This window comes from Microcebus murinus, chromosome 6, assembly GCF_040939455.1.
Source record: "Microcebus murinus isolate Inina chromosome 6, M.murinus_Inina_mat1.0, whole genome shotgun sequence".
Lineage (NCBI taxonomy): Eukaryota > Metazoa > Chordata > Mammalia > Primates > Cheirogaleidae > Microcebus > Microcebus murinus.
Window position 1 is genome coordinate 1,623,189 of NC_134109.1, and position 25,899 is coordinate 1,649,087.

Below are 25,899 nucleotides of genomic sequence, written 5' to 3' on the forward strand. Positions count from 1 at the left end.
CCACCATGCCAGGTTTTTTCTTTTTTTTTTTTTTTTTGAGACAGAGTCTCACTTTGTTGCCCCGGCTACAGTGAGTGCCGTGGCGTCAGCCTAGCTCACAGCAACCTCAATCTCCTGGGCTCAGGCGATCCTCCTGTCTCAGCCTCCCAAGTAGCTGGGACTACAGGCATGTGTCACCATGCCCGGCTAATTTTTTGTACATATATATTTTTAGTTGTCCAATTAATTTCTTTCTATTTATAGTAGAGACGGGGTCTCGCTCTTGCTTAGGCTGGTTTTGAACTCCTGACCTCGAGCAATCCGCCAGCCTTGGCCTCCCAGAGTGCTAGGATTATAGGCGTGAGCCACCGCGCCCGGCCGGGTTTTTTCTTAATGGTGTCTTTTACTAAACAGAAGTTTGTAGTTTTGATGGAGTCGCATTCATCAAACTCTCCCTAGGAGCGAGTGCACTTTGGTCTCAGGAAGGGTCCCTAACGGGGCTGGTGTCCTCAGCTACCTCCTGGAAGGCCGGGTTGGCGTTTGTGTGTTCTCAGGGGACAGACTCTGCCGTCCCGGCGCAGATGCTGCCTGCCCAGGGCACGGTGCCACCGCGGCCCCACCGGCGGGCCGTGCGCACGCAGCCCCAGGTTGCCCGTGCGCTGTGGACAGCGGGCAGGGTCTCACCCTGGTGTCACGTCACGCGGCAGAAGGGACTAAGGCTGCAGCTGGCCTCAAGACAGAAGGTTAGGGGGCGGGTTCAGGGGCCAGTGGGACCCCACGGGCTTCTGAGGGGGGAGGGGCAGGGAGGCGAGTGTCAGCGGGCAGCCGTGAAGGCTCGGCCACCGTGCCCACTCTGAGATGGAGGCTGGGCACCTCCGCCAACAGCCTGGCGAGCCTGGAGCGGCCTCCCCCGGGGCCTGCTGCCCGCACTGCTCCCAACCCGGCAGGACTGGCCTCGACCTGCAGGACGCAAGGTCAGGGCCTGGTGTGCAGGACCGGCGGGAGCTGAGGGCCAGCCCGCCCGACCCCTCTGCCCCGGCGCGGACCCAGAGGCATGCTCGCACACACGGGCGCACGCCTGGGGCCAGCATTAGGGCTGCATGGAACCCACATCAGCTAGGGGACAAACACTGATCCGAGCTGGAGTCCCTAAACGTGACGTTCCCAAGGGCCAGGCGGAGCCGGGTGGGCTGCAGGCTGTAAAGCACGGAGCAGGACACGGACTCGCCCCCGCACAAGGAGTCCCGTCTGGCGGTCAGGACGGCTGGCCCTGGGCGCAGTGACGCACACCCGCAGCTCTGGCACTTTGGAAGGCCACAGAGGGAGGATCGCTTGGGCCCAGGAGTTCAAGCCCAGCCTGGGTGACAGAGTGACAGGAGGCTCCGTCTCAAAAAAAAAAAAGAAAGAAGAAAAGGTGGCTGAGGGCACAGCAGGGAGGGACCGGCGGCCACAGTCCCGCGTGCCCAGGCCAGAGCTGGAGCAGCAGGAGCCCTGAGGGCTGGGAGAGGAGGGCTGGAGTGCGCCGGCACCAGGAGGCCCCAGTGACGTGCTGGGGCCGCCCCGTGAGAGGGTCGGGATGCGCCCGACGGGGAGGACTCGCGGGCCACTGTCTGGTCCAGCTCTGCTCCTGAGGCCGCTAGCTGGGACGGTCCCACCCCAGGGACGGGAGCTGCTGTCCCAGGTGTGCACTGTTGCCCCGCCACACGCCCAGGAAGGCAGGGAAAGCCCCAGGAGAATGTTCTGGCAGAGGGGCCAGGGTGCCCGGGGGCTGGACATGGCCTCAGTCCTGAGCTGGCAGGAGGCTGGAGGGGCCCGTCCGGCCCCATGGCCCGCCCAGCACCGGGTCGGCTTTGGCAGCCGTGCTGAGGGGGCAGGGCTGGACCCGGGGGGCGGGGGGGCGCCTGTGCCCCCCGGTGGGGGCGGGTGGCGCGGAGAGGCCAAGCCTCCTTCCGCCCGCCAGGTGGGGGGCGCATCCCAGGGACACAGATGCCTCTTTGTCAGGGCCGAGCTGGGCCCGCAGAGCAGCCGCTGGAACAAAGGCCCTGTGTCCAGGCTGTGGCCTCCGCTCACACGCGGGGCGCCAGGAGAGAGCCAGCCGCCGGGCTCCCACGGGCGGCCTTCCGCACACACCGGGCACGTCCACGGCCCCGGGCAGGGGGAGGCCGTGCTCGCAGCCTGGGGCCAGGGCGCAAGCGGAGTCCGGGATGGAGAGGCACAGGGGGCCGTCCAGGGCCCTCTGACACTCACCTTGCCTGGCCCCACCACCCGCCCCGGCGTCTCCTCCCAGCACAACCCGACAGGGAGGCACAGGGAGGCACATCTGCCCCCCTGAGGGGCCTCTGCAATTCACTTCTGAGTCCCCCAGACTGCGCACGGCCACCAGACCCATAATGACCTCCTCGGGGGACCAGCCCAGCCCACCCTCGTACTGCTGCCCCAGGGCCTGGGCTCTGGCCAAGGTCGGAACAGCCCCAGCCCTGGGGCCAGCACGTGGCCTGGGGCTTCGAGTCTGCCCTGTCCCTGAGGCCACTGGGCCCTAGAACCTGTTCCTCCAGGACCGGCCAGGCCAGGGGAGGTCCCCACAGGGAGGCTGTGCCTGCCGGTCCTCAGCGTCCGGGCGGCAGAATCCAGATGAGGCCAGGCAGCGCTCCCGCCAGCCTGGCCAGCTCCTGCCGACATTGTCCCTGCAGCCGATGCAGCGCCGCCTCCAGGCAGGCCTCCTGATTCCTCAGTGCCTGGATCACCTCGGCCACCCGCAAGTACTGTCCTCCAGGTGCCTCATCCTCGCGCCTCACCAGCCGGTGGGGCCCATGGGGCCGGGCTGGGCCCCTGTCTTGCTCCCAGGCCCGCCGCAGGGCCGCCAGCTCCTGCTCCACAGCCTTCTGCAAAGCCTGCCGCGCGGAGCGCCACTGCGGCCCCCGGCCCTGGCCTCCCACCTGCACAGACAACAGAAACGTGGTGCTGGCAAACCAAGGGCAGCCCCGTCCCCCAGGATGCTGCCTCCGCCCCCTGAGCACTCCCTGGGCCCAGACACAGGCCCTAGAGACTGAGCCCCAGACAGCGTGGGCCGGCCCCAGAGGACCCCTGTCCTGGGCTCTGCATCAGCCTCGCCAGGCACCTGACTCCTAAGCCAGGGGCACTGGGCAGCCTGCCCCCCCGAAACCCTGCAGGGCAGGTCCCCAGCTCCACCCCCGAGGGGACACCCACTCCAACCCCACCCACCCATTCAGGGCTCGGCCCATTCCCCACCACGCGCCACTCTCTGCTGAACAAGCTTCCCCCTTTCCGCTGACCGAGGGGACGCTGGTACGGCCCAGGGAGCTGCCTGCCACCACTGCCTCTAGCCCTCAGGGCAGCCCCCATCCCACAGACACTGCGGACAGCTGGCCTGCTGGGCTGGGGTCGTCCTCGAGCCCCCAGCCCACACCACAGAGCACAAAGCGGCTGCGCCTGGCTGTCCCTGGGGCAGCACCCGGGGACCCTGGCGTCCCGTGTCAGAGGCGGTGCGGCCCTGAGCCAGACGGGCGTGAGGCGGCTCCGCACACGTCACGGGGTCCCCTCCCTGCGGAAGAGGGCGGGGCGCCCCGGCTGGGGCTGCAGACAGTGGGGACGCAGGGGACACCCGCCGGGGAGGGGCGGCAGCTATCTCCATGGTCAGGGTGACGTGCCTCGGGCAGGCAGGAAGCACCCGTGCTCCTCGGAGAGGGGAGATCGCGTCTGCGATCTACGTTAAAATGCCGCAGAAAAAGAAAACAGACGCAGCAAGCGTGGCCCTGCCTTTACAGCCGTGGCCCGCCCGGTGAGAGGGCACGGGCGGTCAGGGCTGGGGACCCACGTGCCCACCCGCGGCCCCGGGTATGGCGTGGAGGGTGGTGGCCAGAGCCTGGGTGACGTGCGGCCGAGCCCCTCGCCGACGAAGGAGCCCTGGGAGACCAGCAGAGTGGTCTGGGGATGTGGCGAGGCTGCTGCGGGGCGGCAGGGACGCTGTGCCCAGCGCCTGCCCTCCCTCCGCTCCCGGCGCTCCCACCGTCCGGCCCTCCCCAGGGGGCCGAGGGCAGTGCTGGGGGCTCACCCTGGCCGCCCAGGCCGCCCGCCTGCGCTCCGCGGCCTCGCACAGCTCTTCCTGCAGCGCCCGCAGCTCCCGCGCCGCCAGCTCCAGCTGGCCAAGCCCACGCCCTGCGATCCTGGGCAGGACGGTGGGCTGTGTGGCCGCAGCCGGGGCCTCTGGGGGGCAGGCTCCCAGGACCGTGTCCTGTAGAGAGAGGCCCGAGTGAGAGGGCGCCGCCCGGCACAGGGACAGAGCGCAGGGCCGGGGCGGTGGTGGCCTCCTGAGGCCCCGCGGGGGCCGGAGAGCTGCTGCTTCCCCAGCAGGCCAAGACCCAGGGAGCACAAAGACCCCCGTCTAAAAGGCTGCAGACCCCCGACAAGTCCAGGCCAGAGCAGGGCGGCCACATTGGGCCGCCCCACAACATGGCAGGACGTCCTAGAAGGAGCCCCGGACTCGAGCCGCCGGCCCTGGGCACAAATGTGGCTTCACTGTGGTGGGGGTGGCGTCTGCTTCCTGCCCGAGGGACGGAGAGACCCTGGCCCACCACAGGGCTGCTGTGGTCCGCGAGAAGGGGAGCAGGGCAGGAGGGCAACGGCTTCCTTACCATCCACCGCCAGAAGACCAGCTCGCCCCGCCGCCACTCCAGAGCGGCCTCCAGGCCCACGTTCTCGCGCTCCAGCCTCCGCAGCAGCTGGAAGGCAGAGCACAGCTGGGCACAGGACCTGCCCCCATCCGCCCCGCCCCACCCTGCGGGCACAGGAGGATGCAAACGGAAGGCTGCAGCGCCAACAGTAGCCCAGGAGGCTGAGCAGTCACCCGGCCGCACATCATTCCAGAAGCTTCTAGGACCTGGCCCTGGAGTGCAGGCCCTTTGGGTAGGCCGGGCCCAGGCTCTGGCCAACTCGCCCTCCACAGCCCTGGAAGGAAGCCGACCCATGGCTGCAGGCCACCACCCCCCGCAGTCCTGCGGCACCAACACCTGCCAGCCTCCAGGGGACAGGACCCTCTCCACGCCAGGCCCCCCACATCAGAGCAGTGGCCCACAGGGGGGTCCCAGGCAGGACCAGGCAGGGGCCAGGGCAGCCTCTGCTCTGTCCAACCCAGGGGCTGGGAGCCTGGGCCTCGCTGAGTCACCTTTAAAACGGGGACAAGGGCAGGTGGGGACGCCCAAATGCTGCCTCAGCACCTCCAAGGCCAGGCGCAGGCCCTGCTGGGATGGGGCCAGGCGGGCTGAAGCCAGGGATGCGGGCCCAGCTGGCACCAGGCCAGGCAGGTCACAGCGGGCACCATGAGCCCACCACAGGCACGCAAACCCCAGGGGCACGAGGCCCGGAGCTGTAGCTGCTGCCAGACTAGCCGTGGCGGGAAGCCCCAGTGATGGCAGGACAGAGGGGACCAGGAGCCAGGCCGTCTGCCTCTGACCCTGGGCCCGGTCCTGCCTGCCCCGGGACAAGGTGGAGGGCCAAGTCTCTGGGGCCAGGGAGGGAAGAGGCAGAGAGGAGCTGGGCCTGGGAGGAGGGCCCACCATCCCTGGGCCGCAGCCCTCCCTCCCAGCCAGACATGCCAGGGCAGGGCAGAGCCCAGCCTGCAGGGGACAGCCAGCCCTGCCCCTGTCCCCTGGGCCAAAGCCAGCAAGAGGAAGGAGCCAGTAATGATGGTGGCAGGCCCCTACAAAGAAGGATGGGGGTGGAAGGCCAGCAGAAACAGGGTGGGAGACAGCAGAGCGGGAGGAAGCAGACGTCCTTGTGAAGGCACTGGGCCAGTCCAACTCTAACACTCTTCCAGGTGGTGTCCCAGCAGCTCGGACAGGCCCCACATGGGCCCAGGCTCTGAGGGGCAGTTGTCCCCTCCTATAGCCAGCCCTGTGCCCAGCCCTTTGCCCGGCATGAGCTGTGAGCTGGGCCAGCCCTCCCCACCCCCAGGGCCCCCCCACCACACTGGGCTCAAGGCACCAGGACCATCAGATCAGACCTAGATGGGTGTTCCTTAATTCCAGCGTCCCCACTGCAGCTGGCTGCCAGCCTGGCGCCAAGACCCGTGCCCCTTGGGCCCCGCCCGTGCCCAGCCACAGAGGACCTGCACACAGCACCAGTCTGGAATCCTGGAGGGGGGACGGCCCATGGGGCCAGGAGAGGCCCAGAGGACATCCCTGTCACACTCCCAACCCCCAGCAATGATGGTGAGCGTGGCTGACACCCAGAGACACCCTCAGCTCAAAGCTGGTCAACTGTCCTCCCCAACAGGCCCTTCCCCACCGGGCGTGGCACCCACCCCAGCACCTCACCAGCCCTCACCTGCTGGCCGCCCTCTGGGTCCCTGAGCATCTCCGTTTCAGCAACAGACAGATGGCCCAGACGCTGGTCGCTATGGCAGCCGCGGGTATACAAGTGGATCTGAAACAGGCAATGCAGACCCCAGGCTGAGTGGGGACAGCGACCTCCCCCAGCCCTGGCCCCCACCAGTCCGGTGAGGTTGCCCTTTGCCCGCCTTACAGACATGGAACTAGGGCTGCGGGACAGGAGGGGCTCAGGAAGCTGTCAGCAAGGCTGGGGCTCCCTGTGGAGGGAAGGGCACCAGGCTGTCTCATCCCGGCCTCCCCATTTCACCCAACCTCCCAGGCAGCAAGAGGACTGGGGAGGCACCCCGCCCACCCTCCCTGCCTGCTCCGTGCCAAGCTCCCCAAGTGCAATCCTGCCCTCAACGGCCCAAGTGGCAGGAGAGACGTCCTCTGGACAGGCACAGCGGTCCAGCAAGGCCAGTGGTGGGGACACAGCGACTTTCAGTCGAGGGGGGCAGGGAGGGCTGCACAGAGAGGGGACGCTGGAAGGCGACACACAGGTTCACAGGTGGGCGTGCCCATGGGGGAATGCCTGGAGCCAAGGCTGGGCAAGATGGTGTTGAGTGGCCCCAGGAAAGACTGGTTGAGTGACAGACCTTCCGCAAGGGGGCAGGGTTCTGCACCGAGGAGCCCTGCACTGCTGCTGCCACCACCCAGCACATGGCAGCCCTGACCTCACACTGAGCACACACTGGGCACCTGTGACCCTGCAGCTGACCCCACCACCCAAACCCACCCACACCCAGGATGTGGTGGGAGGAGGGTTGCCCAGAAAGTAGCAGCTCCGCCATGCCACAGAGCCCACCCGTTGCTGGTGATACGGTCCCAAAGCCTCTCCTTCAGGGAACAAGAAGGCCAAACTGTGAGCTCTCTGACACCCAACTTCTGCCCTGCCCGTGGGGCAAGATGCTGCCGCCCACCGGCTCCCTGCCCTAGCACTGCTCACCTCCATCCTGCCCTGGGCCCCCACCTGGACCCCCAGGAGCCACGGGCACGGGCTCCAGGCCACTCAGGGCAGCACCCAGGCCCTGCCAGCCCCAGCTAGGCCTAGGAAGGCTCACATCCACCCTGCAGCCTGGGACCCAGCCATGCCAGGCCCAGCAGACAGGCTGCAGGAAGGGCAGGGGGCGGCCCTGGGTGGAAAGCCACACGCTGGCCCTACCTTGCTCAGGAGGGCGCACTGCTCCTGCTGACTGGTGATCAGGCATCGCCACCGGAACCGCAGCCTTCCCATCAGCCACTGCACACAGCGGATGTCCACAGGGCCCTCTGCTTCCACGTGGGGTGCCCGGGGACCAGGGCTGGCCAGGGCCTCACACTGGAGAGGGGCTGTGGGTCAGCCCCTGCTCCCACACCCCACCGTGCCCTGGAGGGGCTGGGGCACAGGGCAGTGGAGACACCTCCATGTCCTGAGCCGGGCAGCGGGCAGCGCCCTCCCAGGTCTGTCCTGGGGATCAGAGCAGGAGACTCGGAGGGGCTGGCCCAGGCCTGCCCTGGCTCTGGCCCCAGGACTGGAGACTAGGGAGGCACCCGGGCATCCAACCAGGGCTGGGCCCCGCTCCTCCCACGCCCACCCACCTCGCACACAGGCATCTCGTCACCCAGCTGCACGTGGGCCTGGGCCAGCAGCCGCTCGGGCAGGGGTCCTCGGGCCAGGAGCCAGGACAGGGCCAGCAGCAGCTCCCTGCTGCCCCGGGAGCCGTCCTCGGGGAGTTGTGCCAGCACCAGCCTCGGGTAGCCCTGGGAGCGCAGCGCTGCCTTCACCCAGCAGGCCTGGGCCTCTGGGATAGGAGACCACCAGTCAGGGGGCCACACACCTGGAGGTGATACCACCTGGGCCTCTTCAGAGACCTCCCAGGACCCCCAAGCAGAGGCACAGCTCAGAAGGGACAACGGGGGCGTGTCTGGGACTCAGACCGGTAGAGGCCAGGGGCCAGCGGGGACGGGGCTTATGTAGCTGGGCGGGGCCAGGGCCTAACCAGTACCGAAGCTTTAACAGGAGGAGCCAAGCCTGCGCGACCTGGGTGGGCGGGGCCAGATCCTATGGGGCGGGGCTTACCGTGGAGAGCGCGGCTTACAGGGGGAGGGGCTTTGCTGAAGTGGGCGGAGCCAGTGCCCGAGAGGCGGGACTTACCCAGGGCGAGCGAGGCCGAAGTTCCGTCTGCGGACTGCGGCGACAGCAAGCGGAAAAGGAGCTGCCAGAGCGCAGGAGCCTGCAGAAAATTAAAAGGGGGCGGTCAGCCGCGCCAGCCCGCCTCCCCGGTCCGCCCTGGGACCCACCGCGCAAGCCTCACCGCCTCTGGCCGGTCGAACTTGGCGCGGCGGAAGATCTCGGGGCTCGGCCCGGCAGGCAGAGACTGACTCAGCGCGGCGATAACCTTGGGCAGGGCCCCAGCCCCGGCCTCGGCCACCGCGCCCGCCAGCCGCCGCCGCCTCCCCATCCAGCCGGCACCAGCCGCCCTTGGACCGCGCGCTGCCGCCGGGCCGGGCCGAGCGACCAATCACGGCGCCGGCCGGGCCCAGCGACCAATCACCGCGCCGCATGGCCCCGGCCAATGAGCGATGCCCCTGGAGCTTAAGTACAGTCTACTCCGTCCTGTGCAGAGGCACTTCCGGGTGCCAGGCGGGGCCATCGGTGTTGACAGCTCCGCGGGGTCAGCCATCGCTGGTCCAATCATCGCAACTCCTGACACCCCTCGCCCAGACCCCACCAATCAGCACCTCACGCCACTGGCAACCTAGCAACCATGGGCGGGCACTGCAGAGGCGCATGCGCCTAGGGGCGCCCCCGGCCGTGGAGGGCGGTGCCGCCGGGCCGCACCCACCCGGGCGGGCAACTGCGGCCCCTCCGCGTGGCCTCCCCGGAAGGGCCGCCAGGGGGCGCCCGGACCCCGCCGCACCCCGAGAGCTCGGGCCGTGCACGCGCGGCGGCGGCCTCCGAGCGCCTGCGGCGGGCTGGCCCCGTCCTCGTCCCTGTCCCCGAGGGCCGGCGCTGAAGAGCCGCGCGGCCGCACTTCCATGGAGCGCCGAGACGGCAGGCGACAGGCGGCCACGAGGCACTCAGTGCGGGCGGGACGCTCTGGAGCCACGCGGGGCCGCGGCCGCCCGGGATCCTCGCGCGCTGCAGGCGTCACGGAGGGGCGGGCGGGCACGAGGAGGAGGGAGGACAGACCCCGCGAGGGGCCTGTTCCCGCCCCGCGCAGTCCCCACCTCGCCCTGCCACCTGCCCGGGCCGCTCACCTCTTTGGCGCACTCCAGGCTCGCATCAGCGCGGCCTGGGACCCCCACCGACTGCCCCTCTGCACAAAGCAGCCCAGAGGCCGCCCTGCCAGGACACCTTCCTAGGCCCTGCAGCCCTTAGGATCAAGACCACATTCCTCACCCTGCCCACGCTGGTGCCCAATCCCTGGGGTCCCTTGAACCCAGGGAGACTTTCCCCTCTGAGGGCCTTTGCAGCTGCTGTACCTTCTGCCTGGGGTGTCCCCCACCCCCACCCCAGCTGCCCTCGGCTCTTCCCGCAGGCTTCTGCTCCAGGTTTGCCCCCAACCTGGACTGTGAGCTACTCTGGGGCGGGGGCCACGAGGACAAGGCTGCTGTGTACCTCTGCTGCCTAGCTCAGGCTGCCCCTCCCAGAGCTCCAGGTGGACCAGGTGTGGCTGAGTCTCAAAGCCCTCAGTCCTCCCAGCACCACAGGCTACTGAGGTCTCACTGCAGCATCCTCTGCTCTGTCCTCCCCCACCCCATCCCATCCATCGGGAAAATCCCTGTCTCCCACCTCTTGGAATTCCAAGAATCACCCAATCACACACACACCCTGCCCTACAGGATGCCCTTGACAATCTGCCCGGTTCATGCCTGCAGCACCCCATCAAAGCCCTAAGGCAGGGCCAAGAGGGCCCCTCTGACCTCGTGAGGTCCATAGGGTCCTGGGAGGGGTGGCCTTCACCTGGGAAGTGGCCAGTGTTGGGGAGGAGGGCCTAGGGTGAGGGGAAAACAAGGACATCAGACAGTGGCTTCTAAGTCAGGGGCTGAGCAGCCATCAAGACCTGCAGAAACCAGAACCGCCCTGGGTGGCGCGGCAGGAAGTGGGAAGGGAGAAGGCATGGACTCCCCACCACAAGCCCCGAAAGCTGCTCTGCTCAGAAACGGAACCAGCAGGAGATGCAACTGATTCACCCTCCCTGCAGCCCCACCCACTCCCAGGCCTCAAGGTTCCTCTGACCCTTCGGCCCGGGGCCTGCAAAACTTCCCCTCATACCGTCCCAGAACCACCAGGAGAGCTCAGGGGCATCTCTGTGGGCCTGGGAGGCACACAGGTGGGTCAGTGCGAGGGATGGTGCCAGATGTCCAGGATGGCCTGGGCTCTGGCCCTGCAGTTGGGCCTCTGGCCTGCGAGGTACCCAGAAAGGGCCCCCAGGAGGACAGCGGGCAGCAGTGCCTGCCAAAGCAGGAAGGGCAGCGCCTGGGCCAGAACCAACCCCCACCCCTGAACTGTAGCCCCTCAGGTACTCCCCGGCACGCATGAGCGCACAGCACACACACACACAGGGCTCTACCACATGGTCACGTTTATTGAAGGCATGAGGGGCACAAGGGGGCCCTGGGTGTCTGGGGGGAGGCCCGGCTTCTGCATCAGCATCAGCATCAGCATCGGCCTGAACAGCGGCCCAGCAGGTGGGGACGGGGGCTCCACAACCTGCCCACGGAGAGACAGACGTGAGTGCAGCATCCACCTGCTCCCTCCTGCCCAAGGAGCAGTCAGACCTCTCTGTGGATGTGGACGTCCCCACCCAGAGTGCAGATCAGCTGGGCAGGACTGGGGGTTTATACCTGGGTTTACTTGAAAGTGTGACTCTCAGCTCCACCCCGCCCGAAGCCTGCAGAGAGAAAGAGAAAACAGTCAATGGGTGGGCTGGGCCTGTGAGGGTGGGGAGGGTCATGGGGGGGAGGGGGCATACCTTTGGGCCCGAACATGGCAGAGTAGCAAGGGTGGTTGCAATATGGCTTGCCTTCATGCTGCAGAGAGAAAAGGTATGAGGGGTGTGGCCACCACCCCCTCCCCACTGCACCTGCCACACTCCCCAGCCCCCACTCACCTCGCTGCACCTGCCACACTCCCCGGCCCCCACTCACCTCGGCGTGACCCCCGGAGGTGAGCGTCTTCCCACATTTCTCACACTTCAGGCAGGGTCGATGCCAGTCCTTGCCCAGAGAGGTCACCCGCTCAGCTGCAGAGGTACAGACAGGCTCCGCGTGACCACTGCTCTGGGGTCACAGGGCATGCCCACCGCCGGCAGACCCCCTCCTCCGCCCATACCCTAAGCTCTCAGCCTGCCCCAGTGCCCCATGGGGAGAGGGGGCACCTCCAGGCCCCTCAGGCCAACACAGCGTCTTTGGTCCTTGGGGTACTTCCAGGCGCAGTCCCTGGGCCTTGGCCCTGAGGGCTGGGTGGGGCCCCCAGGCCCAGAGTTGGGGGAGCGGGTCAAGGGGCCTAGGGCCAGGCCGCCCGGGCTAAGCCTTCTGGCCTCTACCCGGGTGCCTGGGGTGGAGCTTAAGGGCGCCCTCGTCCGCGGCCCGGGGCAGGAGGGTACGTCCCCCTGCCCCCCCTCCCTCCCATGGGTGGAACCCCGGGCGCGCGTGGGCCAGGAGGCAGGCGCCCCGATCGCGCCGCGGGCGCCGGTTTCCGCATCTGTTTCTACTTAGCGTTGGGAGGGGCGGCCCCAGCTCTGGGTTCCTTCCTACCCTGCGGGTCCCAGCCCAGGGCGCGCCCGAGACACGAGAGAGAGCAGGACCCGGAAACGGAGAGTCCCGGACGGGGCACCCAGAGACGGGAAGACTCAGAGACAGACAGCGGAACATGGAGGACGCCCCCACGCAGGGGGTCTCCTCTCACCCCCGGCACCCGCGGGCAAGGCTGAAGTTCTGCTCCACGTGGCGCCCAGGGGTGCCCCCGCGCCCTGGATCTACCTAAGCGGCCCCAGCCCCGTCGCGCCTCCCCGCGCTTCCGCGAGGGCCGCGCAGTGCGCCCCGGGGCGCCGGGCAGGGCGTGGGCCGCAGGTGGGCGCGCTCACCGAAGTACACCTCCTTGTCGCACTTGGGGCACTTGGGCATGGCGGCGCCGGGTCCGGGGCTGAGGCTGAGGCTGCAGCTGGACAGAAGAGGCTGTTGGCGGGAGACTGGGTGGGTCCTGCCGGGTCGGAGTCTTTCAGGGACCCCGGGACCCCGCCCCTTTGGGACCCCGCCCTAAGCCCCGCCCCCGGGATAGAGGACTTGGACCCTGGGGACCTCAGATCCGGCCAACCGGCCGAGAAAGGTCATCTGGTCCACCTCTGCCCTCAGGCGGGGCCCGGGGCCCAGGCCTGGCTGAGGACAACAGAGGCCACGGGGTCGCAGGGTATTCGCGGGACTTTCACGGGGGCGAGGCTCCTGGGGCGAGCTCCAGCCCCGCCCCTCCCCCAGGGCTCAGAAGCCCGCGGTGTCCCGCCGGGGCGAGGGGCTCCCCCGGGCCGGCAGGAGCGCTGCGTCCCGGCCTCATCCCACGGGCACCTGCCCGAGCCCCTAGATCTGCTGGAACCCGAGACTGGCCGGGACACCTTTGCAATGCAAATAGATGCAAATTAGCATGCGTACACACTTTGACCCTCCCCTCCCCAAGGTAGAGGGTTGGGGACTCTTGCCTGGTAGTGCCCCTCCTGAGGAGCCCCACTGCGGCCTTCCAGCCCCCGCGCGGCCGGGAGGCTCGCCCTCCCCAGCCCTCACTCCCGTGGGACGTTCCCCCACCCCCGCCGCTCCCTGGAAAGTCCATCGGACCGCAGCGGGAACGTCCCCGGGGAATTCGGAAGAGGAGCCTCCAAGCCAGGGTAACCTAAGCTTGGGGACCGATCGGTTGAGAGGCCGGGGCGAGGGTGGGGTGCGGCCACGCCCAGGCCATCTCCGACCTGCCCCCGCCCGGCCCGGGGAGGGCTCCTTATCTCGTGGGGGGGGCATCTCGGAGCCGTCAGTGTCCGCCGCCGCCCAGGCTGGGTGGAGGCTGGCTCCGCGCCTTCCCGGTGCCGGGCGGAGACGGCCCGACCCCGCTCGCCAGGAGATTGGGGAGGGCTGCGGGGTCGCCCCTTCATGCGCGGCAGCCTGGAGTTCCGTGTGATTTCTGGTGTTGGGGCCACCAGTCCACCCCTCTCCCTTAGCCAGACCCTGCCTTCCCTCCTGTGCCCCTGGTCCCTCCGCCCTGACAGCCCTCCCTCCCTGCCTCTGCAGGCCCTTGCGTCCTGCCCCAGCCCCTGCTCTCAGCCCTCTCCCTGCCCCAGCTCCCAGCCTCCCTGCCCACCCCCCTCCCTCCAGCTACCCCGTTACCGGTGTCCTCATCTCTAGACACACCCAGCTAAAAAAACAAAACGTCATCTCTGGGCCTGTCCAGTTTTCATCACCCTGGAGGGTGCTGGACACCCTCCTCGAGGGCATGGCCCCAGGCGCCCCCAGCCCCAGCGGGCATGCAGCCCCAACTGCACCTGTGACCCCAACCTTGCCTTCCCTGAAGCCCGGCTCCCCACTAGCAGCCCCCAGAGGCCTGGCACAGAGAGGAGGGAGGGAAGCCATGGAGTCCTCCAGCTCAAGACCCTTGCCCCAACTCACTGTCTGGGCGAGGCCCCAGCTGGGGGTGAAGGTAGGAGCTCCAGGCGTGGAGGGTGACTGAGGCACTTGTGTGTGGCACAGTGGCCACATGTCCAGCCCAAGGCCACACACACCCTGCATCCCCACGTCTCTCTGGGCACCACCTTCCTCCCCAGGACTCCCTTCCTTGAGCCACCGTTCTGCCCCACTGGGGCTCTGCAAGTCTGGGTCTGTGATGACATTCTGCAGGGTCCCCTTGGAGCCTCCCCCCCTCTAGTTCGGAAACAGCTCAGCGGGGGGTGGGGGTGGGAGGGGCTTCCACAGCAGGAGTGCACTCCAGCCCTGCAACCTCAACCTCGAGACCCTGGTTTCCAGCCTGGTAAGCCTTGAAACCCACTCTCAGGTCTGGGCCCACCTGCCCCTCCCTGGCCGGCACAGGGGCTTCCCGGTGTGGTGTCTGGAGCTGGGGCCACCAGTCCACCCTTCTCCATAAATTAAATTCTAGGAGTCTCTACTCCTTGGACTGGGCCAGACTGGCGGGGAACAGGAAGGCAGGTCCTGACTTCCCTCATCCCTGGCCCTGGGGACCGGCCTCTCCCTCTGCCCAGCTGCCTGCACTTCTGTCCCTGGCAGAGTCTGTGTCTCCGGGTGGGGTGTGCACACCCTGTCTCCCCCACTGGCTCTTGTCTCTCATCTCATCCCGCTGCTCTCCAGACCACCTCCTGACGAGGTGCCAGGCCCCAGGCCCGGAAGGGGGACGGAGAAGTGGCCCAGTAAAGATGCTGTGGACGTGGGGAGCTGGGTGGGGCGGCACAGTCTCAGGGATGTGGGATGGTCTCTGTTGCTGCAGGTTCGGGCCAGGCCACACACACACACACACACACACACACACACACACACACACCACCTTGCTGTTCACAGAGGTGGGACAGCCGCCCGCCTGGGGTGTGTGCTGTGCAGAGGCTGCAGGGCACCGTGCACAGGACGTGGTGCCCCAGGGTGCAAGGGCTGTACCCACAGGCATACCTGCGTGGGTGTGTCCATCCAGGCAGGGCATTGCCCCAGTCCTAGCCCTCCCCTCCACCCGCAGCCCCAGGGACGGCCCCTCCCCCCACACTCTGGACTCCAACCCGCCCTGCCCGGCAGGGAGCCCCCCCTTGAAAACCAGAGTGATGAGTCCCTTCCTGGCCTTCCCCGCTGTTATTTCCTGTTGCCATGGTCACGGGGAGGGGCGCGGGTAGGATGCCTTGGACATGGGGCTGCTCCCTCTGTGTTGGTACACGCAACTTTTCCAGAGACTCAACACCAATGCACACACACAGACACCCTCACAGAGACACACACAGACATGCTTATGGACACACACAGACACACGGACACATGTGCAACACACACACACACAAAATCCCTGGAACCCTCCCAAAACTTCAGCCACACACCGACGTGCCCCTCCAGCTCCCTGTCTCCTGGCTCCTGACCCATCCTGCCTGTGGGGGCAGGGACCCCTCATCAGCTCCTCCTCCACCCAGCACTGCCCGCCCGTCTGCGGCTGGGTGGGGGGCAGGTAGGGGAGACCCCAGTGCCCAGCGGGTGCAAGGCCTCTTGCTTCCATCAGCTCCTCTGGCCCCTCTACCCCTCACCCCTCTGGCCGGGGTGCTGGTGGCTTTGTAGCATGAACAAACGGAGGACAGAGTGGGAGGGCAGGGCAGGACACTGAGCTCCCAGCTGCTGCCCCAGGCTGCCTCTGTGCCCAGAACGTTCCGCCCTGTCCCAGACAGTGTGAGGGCACCCTAGGCGCCTACCACCCTGCGCCCTCAGCCTGCCCTGCTTTGCCCGGCGGGAGGTCTGGAGACACCAATGCGCCACCCTGTAGCCATGCGTGGACCCCAGGAGCCTAACTCCAGAGGCAGGATGGGCCTTGCTGACCGCTGAGGAATCCCGCCACCCACCCTCATCAGGAAAGCTCTGCTCCTCCTGGGGGTGTCTGGGCACCCCCGCCCTTGGAGCCCTCTAGGCCTCCCTCAGCATGCACAGGCTGAGGGGCAGACAGGTGCGAGCATGTTGCAGGCCAGCTGGGCCTGTCCCGTGCTCTCTGTGCCCAGGTGTCCTGAACTGCCAACACACTCTCCAAGAAAAACACGCTGGGCCCCGGCCACACCCGGCTCAGGCCTCCCCAGCGTCCACCCCACCAGGGCCCTCCCCTCTGCCCAGCTGAGTCACAACACTCACAACTTAGTTCCCAGGGTCTATTTTCAGCAGCTGGCCTCCCGGGACCCCCTGTCTGGCCTGAGGTCTGGCCCCAGGGCAGCTCTGAGGTGGGGGGGGCTGGATACAGACCCCCAGACAGGCTTCTCCCTTCCTCCAGCCTCACCCCTGCCCAGGTGGGAGGGCTGCGCCGGTCCCACTCTCCTGGAAGCAGCCCGGGCATGGAGAGAAGGGTGTGTGGAGGGCGGGGCTCCTTTAGCCAGCCCTGCCCCCAAAAGGGGTGCATCCCTGCCTGGGGTCCCTGGTCCAGCTGGATAGGGTGGTCCTCCCCTGGCTCCCCTCCCTTGAGGCTGGGGAGGGCCTCACCTGACTCCACCCCATCCGGGCCCTGGGAAAAAGTGCCACCCACCCCTGCCGGCCTGGGCTAGTCCTGGCCCGTGCCTGGCCCTCAACAGCCTAGGTCAGGGGACACTGGCCAGTGAAGTGAGCTGGACCTGGGGACAGGAGGGAGTCATGCCCCTCCTGCAGAGGCTCAGGGAAGCTAGCCAGAGCTGGCTGGGGTCCGAAGAGGGGCACCCAGGGCCCATGCTGGGGGTCACTGGTCCAGGGGAGGCTGGGCAGGGTCCAGAGGGAGGGTGCTGGGGTTCTGGGGCACAGGTCAGAGGGTGTCGGATTCAGGGAAGTAGGGGCACAGGGAGCTGCAGGCTTACTGGCCCCACAGAGATGCCTGGCCAGGGACACAGCAAGTCCCCTCCAGCCCCGGTCAGAGGTGGGGGCGGCCAAGGAAGCACCTGGCCAGGAGGTGCAGGAAGACTGGCCAGCAGGTGGGGGCAGGGAGCAGAATGGGGAAGGAGCCCCCAGTGCGGAGTCTGGCTTGAAGAGCGGCCTGGTGTGCAAGCATGGCCAACTGGGGCCGGGTCACAAGGGCCTGTGGGTCCCTGGACTGGGTCCCCAGAGGGTCTGAAGGGTGAGTGAGGGGGTCAGATGGCATTTCAGGGCCACCTCAGGGCTGGGCATGGCTCAGAGGGCAGGAAGGTGGAGGCTGAGACCAGAGCCGCCTCCCAGGGAGGGATGGGGAAGGCCCAGGGCCAGGTAGACAAAGGTGCCATTCCTGCTTCACTCCGTCTTGAGGGGCACAGGACTGTGGGCACCCGAGGAAGCACCTGGCTCGAGCTGGAGGGCAGCTTCCTGGCGCCAGTGCCACTGAGGGTGTGCTGGCAGTGCCATGGGACCCGGCCACCCCCACTGGCGCTGCCCAGTGGCAACGCTGACACAAACAGTAGTAGCAACCGCCCGGCTTCCATGACAACGCCTTGGAAACAAACACGACAACACTCCATCCTCCAACGCCTGTCAGGAGATGGGGCGGGTCCGGTCCCGCCAGACCAGGGGCGGGCCCCCGCCAGGGCCAGGGACTGACTTCCCCCTCCCCCTCTCGGAGACCCCCGCCTGCGCCTGCCTCCTCCCCCAGCCCGCCCAGGTGGGGCCTTCTCACACACAAAAGGGCCTCCCCACTGCAGCCCTCCCTCGCCTAGGTTTCGGGAAGGGCACACCGCCCACCAAGTCTCTGAGAAACATAGTTTCCACTGGAGGCTCCCGAGGGAGGGGGCCCAGCTGTGCCCTCACAGCCCCCTCAGCAGAGAGCAGGAATTTCCCATGCGACCCTGGGAGCCGCTCCGAGGGCCAGGGCGGGATGTAAGGGAGGGTGGGGGGTGGAGAGGTCTGCGTTCTCACCAAACAACCCCCCACCAGGAAGCCTTGGCCTGGCAGGAGAGGGGGTGACCAGGGACCTGTCCCAGTCCCTCCTCCGAGCAGGAGTCACCTACCTGCCTTGACTTCCCTCTGCCTGGGGGGAGTGGACACCCCCACCTGCCCCAGACCCCTGCCCCCACCTCAGGCCCTGCACATTCTGGCCGCAGTCCAGGCGACAGGAGACGGGCCGCCCACACTGGGTGCCTGGCTCGGCTGGCCAGGCAGAGGGCGGCTGGGCACTGCTGGACACCGGAGCCCGCCCAACCCACTGGGACACAGATGGCTGCTCACAGGACAATGTCTGAGACCCTGGACTGGAGGGTGGGCTGGGAAGGGCTTGTGCCACCAAGGGCTGGGGAGCTGGGAACAGGCTTGAGCTTCCGCCACCCCTCACTCTAGGCTGGGCCCGGGAATCTGCAGTGTGGTGCTGGCGAGGGGGTCAGGCGTGAGCCCAAGGCTGGGGCTCCAGGCAGGGCCTAGGCAAAGGGGAAGGCGGCGCGTTTCTGCCCCAGGGCGCCAGAGCGGAGGAGCGGGCGCGCCCTCTAGTGGGCACCCCAGGACAGCCTGATAGGGAGGGAGGAGCAGGGAGGGAGGGGCAGGGAGGGAGGGAGGGAGGGAGGGAGAGTGGAGCCGGGAGGGAGGGAGGGAGGGGCAGGGAGGGAGGGAGGGAGGGGCAGGGAGGGAGGGAGGGAGGGAGGGAGAGTGGAGCCGGGAGGGAGGGGCTCCCGGAGCCGCCAGGGGTTGAAAGGGCCAAGCCTGGACAGCTTGAGGGGGCCGGGAGACTGAGTCCTCACTGCAAACCCAGTCACCAGAGCACCTGGGCAGGAAAGGACTCGAGCCCCCAGGCCCACATCCTCATTGTATTCCGGGGCTGCCCCACCCACCCCGAGGCCTGTCCTTCTCCCTGTGGACATAAGCTGGAAACCGCCCGCTGAGCGTGCGGGAGGCCGGCCAGGCCCCGCTATGTCGCACCCCAAGCCCCTCCAGCACTTCCCATCCCAGGCCACCGCTACCGACCCTCCTCGGCCTCACCCGCCCTCCCTCTATCAGCTCCTTGTCTTCTGCACAGGACCCTCCTGGCTCCCGTCCCCAGGCCCTCCACAGGGTACCCCTCTGCTCTCAAGGCTGACCCCTCCCACTCCCCTAGGTCCTCCAGGACCCGGGCAGCTCTGGGCTCCGCGCCTGCCGATGGCATTCCCAGGGGGCGGGGTTCAGACCCGCAGGGCAACCCTGGCATAACTCAGGGCTCCTGTCATGACCTGCCCCGGACCAGGACCCCAGTCCCAGATGCCCCTGTCCCTACCTCCACCCAGTCCAGACCCCAGCTCGGTGTAGGCACCACTGCCCACTCCAGGGTCCAAGCTCGTCCCCTCCAGGTCCTCCCCCTCCTCAGTAGAACCATGCCGGGACCCCAGCGCCCCACCATCACCCCTGGGAGCAGGACCCACTGCACCAGAAGCCAGGCGGGGGGCGTTGGATGGGAGTGTTTGTGGACCCGACACAGGGACGTTGTCCTGGAGTCGCCCCTATCCACAGCCAGAGACACGCTGGTACTGCAATCCTCAAACCTTTTATTGACAGCAAAGTCTCAGCAGGGGAGTGAACCACGTGACGGTGGCGCTGGGAGCTTGCAAGGCAGTGTGGGAGCCAGGCAGAGGGCCCTGGGCAGGGACACCCGCCACCTGGGGGACAACGTGGGGGGGCGTGGCCGTCACCGGCAAGGCGGGCATAAATAACACTGGTGAGGGCAGGCCTGTGACAGCAGGAGAGAGGGGGACAGCCGCCTCGGAGACCACGGGGGACGGGGACACGGACACGCAGGAACACGTGGAAATAATGGGAGACACACGGAGTGACGCTGGAACACTGAGGCACCCAGGGACACAGACACAAAACGGGTTACAGAGACCTGCAGAGGAGGCCAGACGGGGCAGACACACCCACACGCGGTGGGGGGCCTGGTGCCCTCGCCCGCCCCCCCTCCCGCTCGGCCAGGCTTGCAAGCAGCAGCTGGGCAGGGCTGGCAGCTGGTCACTCTCCGCGCCCGCCGGGGCGCAGCAGCCCGGGGGGCAGGATCTGGCGGGGCAGAGGGACCTCTGCCCGCGGAGGGGCCGCAGCCTAGGGCTGGACCTTGCCTTCAGGATCCCTGTCGTAGATGTAGCTGCCCACCGCGCCGGTGTTCACTCCTGCCGAGAGAGGCGGCGGGTGCAGGGAACCGCGGGCCAGGCGCGCGAGGGGCGTCCCGCCCGCCCGCCCCGCCACTCACCCTTGGGTCCGAAGAGTATGCCGTAGCAGGGCTTGTGGCAGTACGGCTGGCCGTCGTGCTGGGGGCGGACGGGGGCTGAGTGCGGGCCGCGGACTCCCCGCCTCCGCAGAGCCCTGCGCCGCCACTGCGGGGCGCGCCGCCAGCCGCCAGGCCGGCCCTCCCCCGCCGCGCCCCGCCCCCACCCTGCTCCGCCCCTCACCTCCGCGTGCCCGCCGGGGGTCAGCGTCTTCCCGCAGCGCTCGCAGCGAAGGCAGGGCCGGTGCCAGTCCTTGCCCAGGGACGTCACCTTCTCGGCTGGAAACGGGGAGAACGGTGACGCCGGGTCCCGGGGAGGCTCCCGTGGCCAGGGCTGGCCAGCCACTCACCGAAGTAGACTCTCTTGTTGCAGCGGGGACACATGTTGGGCTCCCCGGTGAACGTGGTCACGCTGGAGGCTGGGAGGGGGATGGGTCAGGGCTGCTGGAGGCCGCCGACTTCCCGCCCCCTCCCAGGCCCCGCCCCAGAGCCCCCCTCACCTTTGCTGGGCCCCTTGGGGGGGCCACTCGCCTTGCGCTCCTCTGCTCGGGCCACGGGGACCTCGATGGGGCCGGTGACCTGCGGCCCCTCGGCCACGGGCTTCTCGTAGATGTAGGAGCCGGCGCCCCCGATATTCACGCCTGGGGGTTCGGGCACGTCTCTGGGTGGCCGTGGCCTCGCCCACTCCCGGCCCTCGCACCCCACCTCGCTGCGAACAGCCCCGCGGCCCACCGGGAGGGGCCGGCGCGCGCACAGGGAGAAAGGGGCTCCACGCCCCCTGGGACCCCGGGCGCAGCCCGGTGCGGCGCCCCCTGCCGCCCAGGGCAGGTCAGCGCGGACGGGGCCCTGCTCACCTTTGGGTCCGAACAGCGTGGCGTAGCAGGGCTTGTGGCAGAACGGCTTCCCGTCATGCTAGGCAGAGGGGCGCAGGTAAGGGCCCTTCCTGAGGGTGCTGGGAGCTGCCAGCCCACCCGCCCGCGCCCGAGGAGAGGGGGCTCACCTCGGCGTGGCCCCCGGGCGTCAGCGTCTTGTTGCAGCGCTCACACTTGAGGCAGAACTTGTGCCAGTCCTTGCCCAGGGAGCTCACCTTCTCCGCTGCGGCGGGAGGGGAGTCAGGGCGGATCCCCCATGCACCCCATCCCCTTCGCCCCCACCTGGCAGCCACAGCCAGGCACATGCTTCAAGCCCCTACTGTCCTTCTACCTGGCCAGCCCCCCACTTCTTAAAGAAACGCTACTAGTCTCAGGCCAAAGTCCTTCTGTGGCCCCCCCCCAGCCTCTAGCTGCTGCTCTCCCTCTGGTCTCAGTCACCCCAGAGCCCTGGAACCACATGCTAGAGCCCCCATCTACCAGGGGTCCCCCATCAAGCACCTGCTAAACCCCAAAACTCCTGCTGGGACTGTGCCTGTGTTTACACCTGCCCCCCCAAACACCTGCCTCCCCCACACACCTGCCTCCACACGTGCCTCCTCTACACACCTACCTCCCCCAAACACCTGCCTCCCACTCACACCTGCCTCCCCAACACATGCCCCCTCTACACACCTACCTCCCCCAAACACCTGCCTCCCACTCACACCTGCCTCCCCAACACATGCCCCCTCTACACACCTACCTCCCCCAAACACCTGCCTCCCACTCACACCTGCCTCCCCCACACGTGCCTCGTCTACCCACCCACCTCCCCCAAACACCTGCCTCCCCCACACACCTGCCTCCCCCCACACATGCCCCCTCTACACACCTACCTCCCCCAAACACCTGCCTCCCACTCATACCTGCCTCCCCCACACGTGCCTCGTCTACACACCCACCTCCCCCACACACCCACCTCCCCCAAACACCTGCGTGCCTCCTCTACACACCCACCTCCCCCAAACACCTGCCTCCTCTACACATCTGCCTCCTCTACACACCCACCTCCCCCACACACCTGCCTCCTCTACACATCTGCCTCCCACTCACACCTGCCTCTCCCACACACACCTGTCCTCCCCCCACACCTGCCTCCCACTTACACCTGCCTCCCGCATATCTGCCTCCTCTACACATCTGCCTCCCACTCACACCTGCCTCCTCTACACATCTGCCTCTACACCTGCCTCCCACACACACCTGCCTCCCACAAACCAGCCTCACACACACCTGCCTCCCCTACACACTTACCTCCCCCTACACACCTGCTCCTGCCTCCCTCACACATCGGGTCGCTAATGGAGCTGGCAGAGCCCTGCTACTGAGGCAGCAGCCCTGAGCCCCACACGGAGGGTAGGCCAGTGCCCCAGGAGCCCTCCCAGCAGGACCCGCATCTGTCCTATCTGATCCCTCACCCCAAGCCCTACTGCCTCTGGCTGCCACTTTGGGGCCAAAGGTGTGAGATCAGCTGCTCAGGGTCAGGTGCTCTCCCACCCCAGCCCCAGTGCTGGGGCTGCTGGGCCACCTCCCAGTGGACTGAAGCCGGGCCTCCCAGGAGCAAGGCAGGAAAAGGGTGGAGGAGAAGAGGGCAGGAAGAAAAGCCGGAGCAGGGCCCGAAGGGGAGGGGCCGGGCTGGAGGCGGACGGAAGGGCTCTTGCTGGCTGGGTGCAGACATTCTGATGGGCAAAATCTGGCCGAGCCCCTGGGGAGGCCCAGGACCAGCAGCTCTCCTGGCTTCCCTTCTTAGAGAGTCACCCAGGCATCACCCCCTGTCTGGCAAATGCCAGGGATCGGGGTCCTGGCCAGGGCAAAGCCTGCCCCGAGGCCCGTGGTGCTACTGTTCCAGGCAGTGAACCTGGGATCCTTGGTGGCCCAGGTACAGGGCCCCGAATGCTGGCTCTTCATGGCCCGGGCAGAAGCTGCTGGCGCCACCTCCCCCCACGCCCCACAAGGCCACACCAGCTCAGAGCCCTCTGGCTAGAACTGCTCCGCTGTGGGATGCTGGGACGCAGGCGGGCCTGGCTGAGCCGGGGGCGGGCTTGCCCCAGCGCTGCTGGCAGACTCTCTGGGCACCAAGGTAGGGAGGTCCTGATGGCTATCGGCAGCCAGGCAGCTGCTGCACAGGGCTGCCAGAACCACGCTGCTCCGGCCAGCCCCGGGACACGGGCCATGTGGGGGCAGGGAACTGACCCTCAGACCCACCAAGTGGGCTGATGGCCACACCTTACGGGCTCCAGTGGAGGACACAGAATCCATTGGGTCCAGTGGCTTGGAAGAGAACCCAATCCCCACCCAGACTGCATGTGTTTTGGGGACACAGCATCCTGAGGTCGCTCTGGGATGTCCTAGCCCTGGCTCTGTTCAGCTGTGGGCTGCCAGGGCAGCTGGGGTGCAGCCTGGTGTGGGGATGGGCAGGAGTCCGGACCCTCGCCCCACCAGTGCCTTCCAGGCAGGACGGAAGCCAGCTGGGTCTGAGGCGTCTTTGTTTTCTGCTGAGAGCCAGCGGCCGCCCAGCAGGCAGAGTGCTTTTCCGGGTTGTCCACAGGACTGTTGGCCAAGACCCCAGAGAGCCCTGAGCTGGCCCGGCCTGGTCTGCACCAAGTCATGGGCAGCTGGGCTGCAGGAGGGCCCTGGGGACTGTCCCCCACCCTGAGCCTTGCAGAGAGGAGCCCTCTCTGGGACAGAGACCGAGGGTGGGCAGGTTCCTGGGAAGGCGGCCGGAAGCCCCTGGGCTCCAGGCCACAGCAGCAGCACTCCAGGCCAAATCCGGTTCCTCCCCTCTGGGAACAGCAAACAACCGTCAGCCTCTTCCTTCTCCTCCACCCTGCCTGAGCCTGAGCTGGGGAAGCCTTCTCCACAGCAGGGCCACATCCCTGATCCTGGCCACTGCTCCTGGATGACCAGGGAGGGGCCCCATCTGTCCCAGCTTTCCAGCCACTCTCCTTCCTGGCTAAAGTCAGCCCCCTGTGCAGGAGCTGGTGGCTAGGTGGGCATCCTCTGCCACCCTGGCAAAGTTGTGCAGAGGATCAGCCAGGAGGGGCGGAGTAGGAAGGGAGCTATCTAGGGACGACAGTGAGTGAGCCAGCCAACAACCAGGGGCGACCGCCTGGGGGCGGGGGCTGCCGACGGGCGCCCTGCCAGGGACAGTCCTCCCCCTGCCTCGGGTCAGGGTTATTCTGACCTTGAGGAGGCAGAGGTCCTGGCCGCCTGGGCTGATGGGCACTAATACCTTCTCAAGCTCGTGGGGACGCGCGTGTCACCCCCACCCCACACCCGTGAGAAACTCTTGGGGCAACTCTCGCCAAGGAATGGAGCACGTTGGGACACGCAGGAGGTGGAGGCCAAGGTCGCCCCCGCTTGGACTGAATCCCGACAGAGCTGGGTCCTGGGCCTGCCCGGCGTGGCAGAGGGGGTTCCCAGGGGTCGCTGCTCGGGGGACGGCCACGTGCTCCTGGGGCGGCGGGAGTGGGATCCAGACGGAAGGGCCGACGCCGACCGAAGCGCGCGGCAGACGTCCCGGGCGTGCGGCCCCGCCCGACTCCACCCCGCGCGGCGCGGTCCGAGGACCGCGATGAGTTCCCTGAGCCCGCAGCACGCCTGCAAACCTCGGCCCCATCCCGGGGGGCCACGCACCGCGCCCGGCCGGCCCGGGTCCCCGCCCCGCCCCCACCGGCCGCCCGGGGTTCGGGCGTGGCGGCCCACGCCCCGTCGCAGCCCCACGCTCTGGCTGCACCGCTCGGGCCGCTCGGCGAGCCTGGCTCCCGGCCGCGCATCCCGGGCCGGCGCTGGGGCGGCGGGGCCGGGCCCGCTCGCCCGAGTTGCCGCCGGGCGCGGCTCGGCGGCAGGGGGCTGGCCGCGGGGGGCGGCGGGCGCTCCGGGGCTATCGCGGGCCCAGCTAGCACCCCCGGCACTCACCGAAGTACACGGTCTTGTCGCACTTGGGACACTTGGAGGCCATGGTCAGTGCGCCCGCTCGGTCCGCGCCCTCCGCCCGCGCTCTTCTTCCCGCAGCCGCCGCCCGCGCCCGGCCCCGCCCGCCCGGCTGCCCGCGCGCCCATTGGCTGCGAGGCCGGGGCGGAGCCTCGGGGTCCCGCCCCCCGGGCGGCCGGCGGACTGGGGGCGCCGTGGGGGCGGGGGCGCACCTGACCCGGGCGAGGACTGAGGGGCGGCGGGACCCGGTCTGACGTCCCCCACCGCCAGGCCCCCGCGCCCGAGGTGGCGTCTACAGGGGCCCGCCCCGGCGACGGCGGCGCCGCCCGCGCCCAGGCTGTCTCCATGGCAACGTCGGGGTGAGGGGTCGGGCTGTCTCCCGGCCGCGGCCCAGGGCCGGGAGTCCACGCACCGCGATTCGGGGGAGCCCTGGAAAGGGGGTCCTGGGGGCCACCACGCCTGGCCCTCGGCGCCAAGGCTGCGCTCCGCCGCTGGAGGGACGCGGGCTCGGGAGGACCCCACCCCCACCCCGCCGCACGCGGGGCACGCCCGGCTTCCCTTTGTTGCTCGGTTTCCATGGCAACGGCCGGGCGGCGGGAGCGGAGTCAGATTCCGGGCACTGGAGGCCGCCGGCCCGGTCCGGGTCCGGCCCCGCTCCGCCCCGCGCCCCCGCCAACACTGTCTGTGGTGCTGAAGGCGCAGCGCGGGCGCAGCGCGGGCGGGACGCGCCCGCCACTCTGGGAAAGCGCGAGGCGCTGCGGGGGAGCGCGGCCAGCGCCGCACTAGGGTCTGCGCTCAGGGCGTCCCCCGTGGACCCCTCCCAGCAGCGCCAGGAGGCCGTTGG

General features: G+C 68.4%; 3 protein-coding genes across 4 annotated transcripts; all 3 read right to left on the reverse strand.

The window, feature by feature from the left end:
• Nucleotides 1-1,841: 1,841 nt before the first annotated feature.
• Nucleotides 1,842-8,835, reverse strand: TEDC1 (tubulin epsilon and delta complex 1). Its single transcript, XM_012746504.2, has 8 exons — nucleotides 8,660-8,835; nucleotides 8,500-8,578; nucleotides 7,944-8,146; nucleotides 7,528-7,683; nucleotides 6,322-6,420; nucleotides 4,632-4,718; nucleotides 4,052-4,231; nucleotides 1,842-2,915 (listed from the first exon to the last, which is right to left on the reverse strand). Exons 1-8 carry the CDS (start codon nucleotides 8,804-8,806, stop codon nucleotides 2,586-2,588), a joined length of 1,281 nt encoding a protein of 426 aa, XP_012601958.2. The 5' UTR covers nucleotides 8,807-8,835; the 3' UTR covers nucleotides 1,842-2,585.
• Nucleotides 8,836-10,916: 2,081 nt separating this feature from the next.
• On the reverse strand, nucleotides 10,917-12,599 carry CRIP1 (cysteine rich protein 1). Of its 2 annotated transcripts, XM_012746447.3 has the most exons (5): nucleotides 12,437-12,599; nucleotides 11,499-11,593; nucleotides 11,324-11,381; nucleotides 11,196-11,242; nucleotides 10,917-11,061 (listed from the first exon to the last, which is right to left on the reverse strand). In XM_012746447.3, the coding sequence occupies exons 1-4, from the start codon at nucleotides 12,474-12,476 to the stop codon at nucleotides 11,202-11,204; spliced, it is 234 nt and encodes a 77-aa protein (XP_012601901.1). In that variant the 5' UTR covers nucleotides 12,477-12,599; the 3' UTR covers nucleotides 10,917-11,061; nucleotides 11,196-11,201. The 2 variants fall into 2 exon arrangements, with proteins under 2 accessions (XP_012601901.1, XP_075859762.1); XM_076003647.1 differs by having other exon boundaries at nucleotides 10,917-11,242; nucleotides 12,437-12,597.
• A 6,882-nt stretch (nucleotides 12,600-19,481) lies between these two features.
• LOC105861054 (cysteine-rich protein 2) lies at nucleotides 19,482-25,190 on the reverse strand. Its single transcript, XM_020285664.2, has 8 exons — nucleotides 25,041-25,190; nucleotides 21,212-21,306; nucleotides 21,066-21,123; nucleotides 20,712-20,852; nucleotides 20,562-20,630; nucleotides 20,396-20,490; nucleotides 20,197-20,254; nucleotides 19,482-20,116 (listed from the first exon to the last, which is right to left on the reverse strand). The coding sequence occupies exons 1-8, from the start codon at nucleotides 25,081-25,083 to the stop codon at nucleotides 20,049-20,051; spliced, it is 627 nt and encodes a 208-aa protein (XP_020141253.1). The 5' UTR covers nucleotides 25,084-25,190; the 3' UTR covers nucleotides 19,482-20,048.
• Between the last annotated feature and the right edge of the window lie 709 nt (nucleotides 25,191-25,899).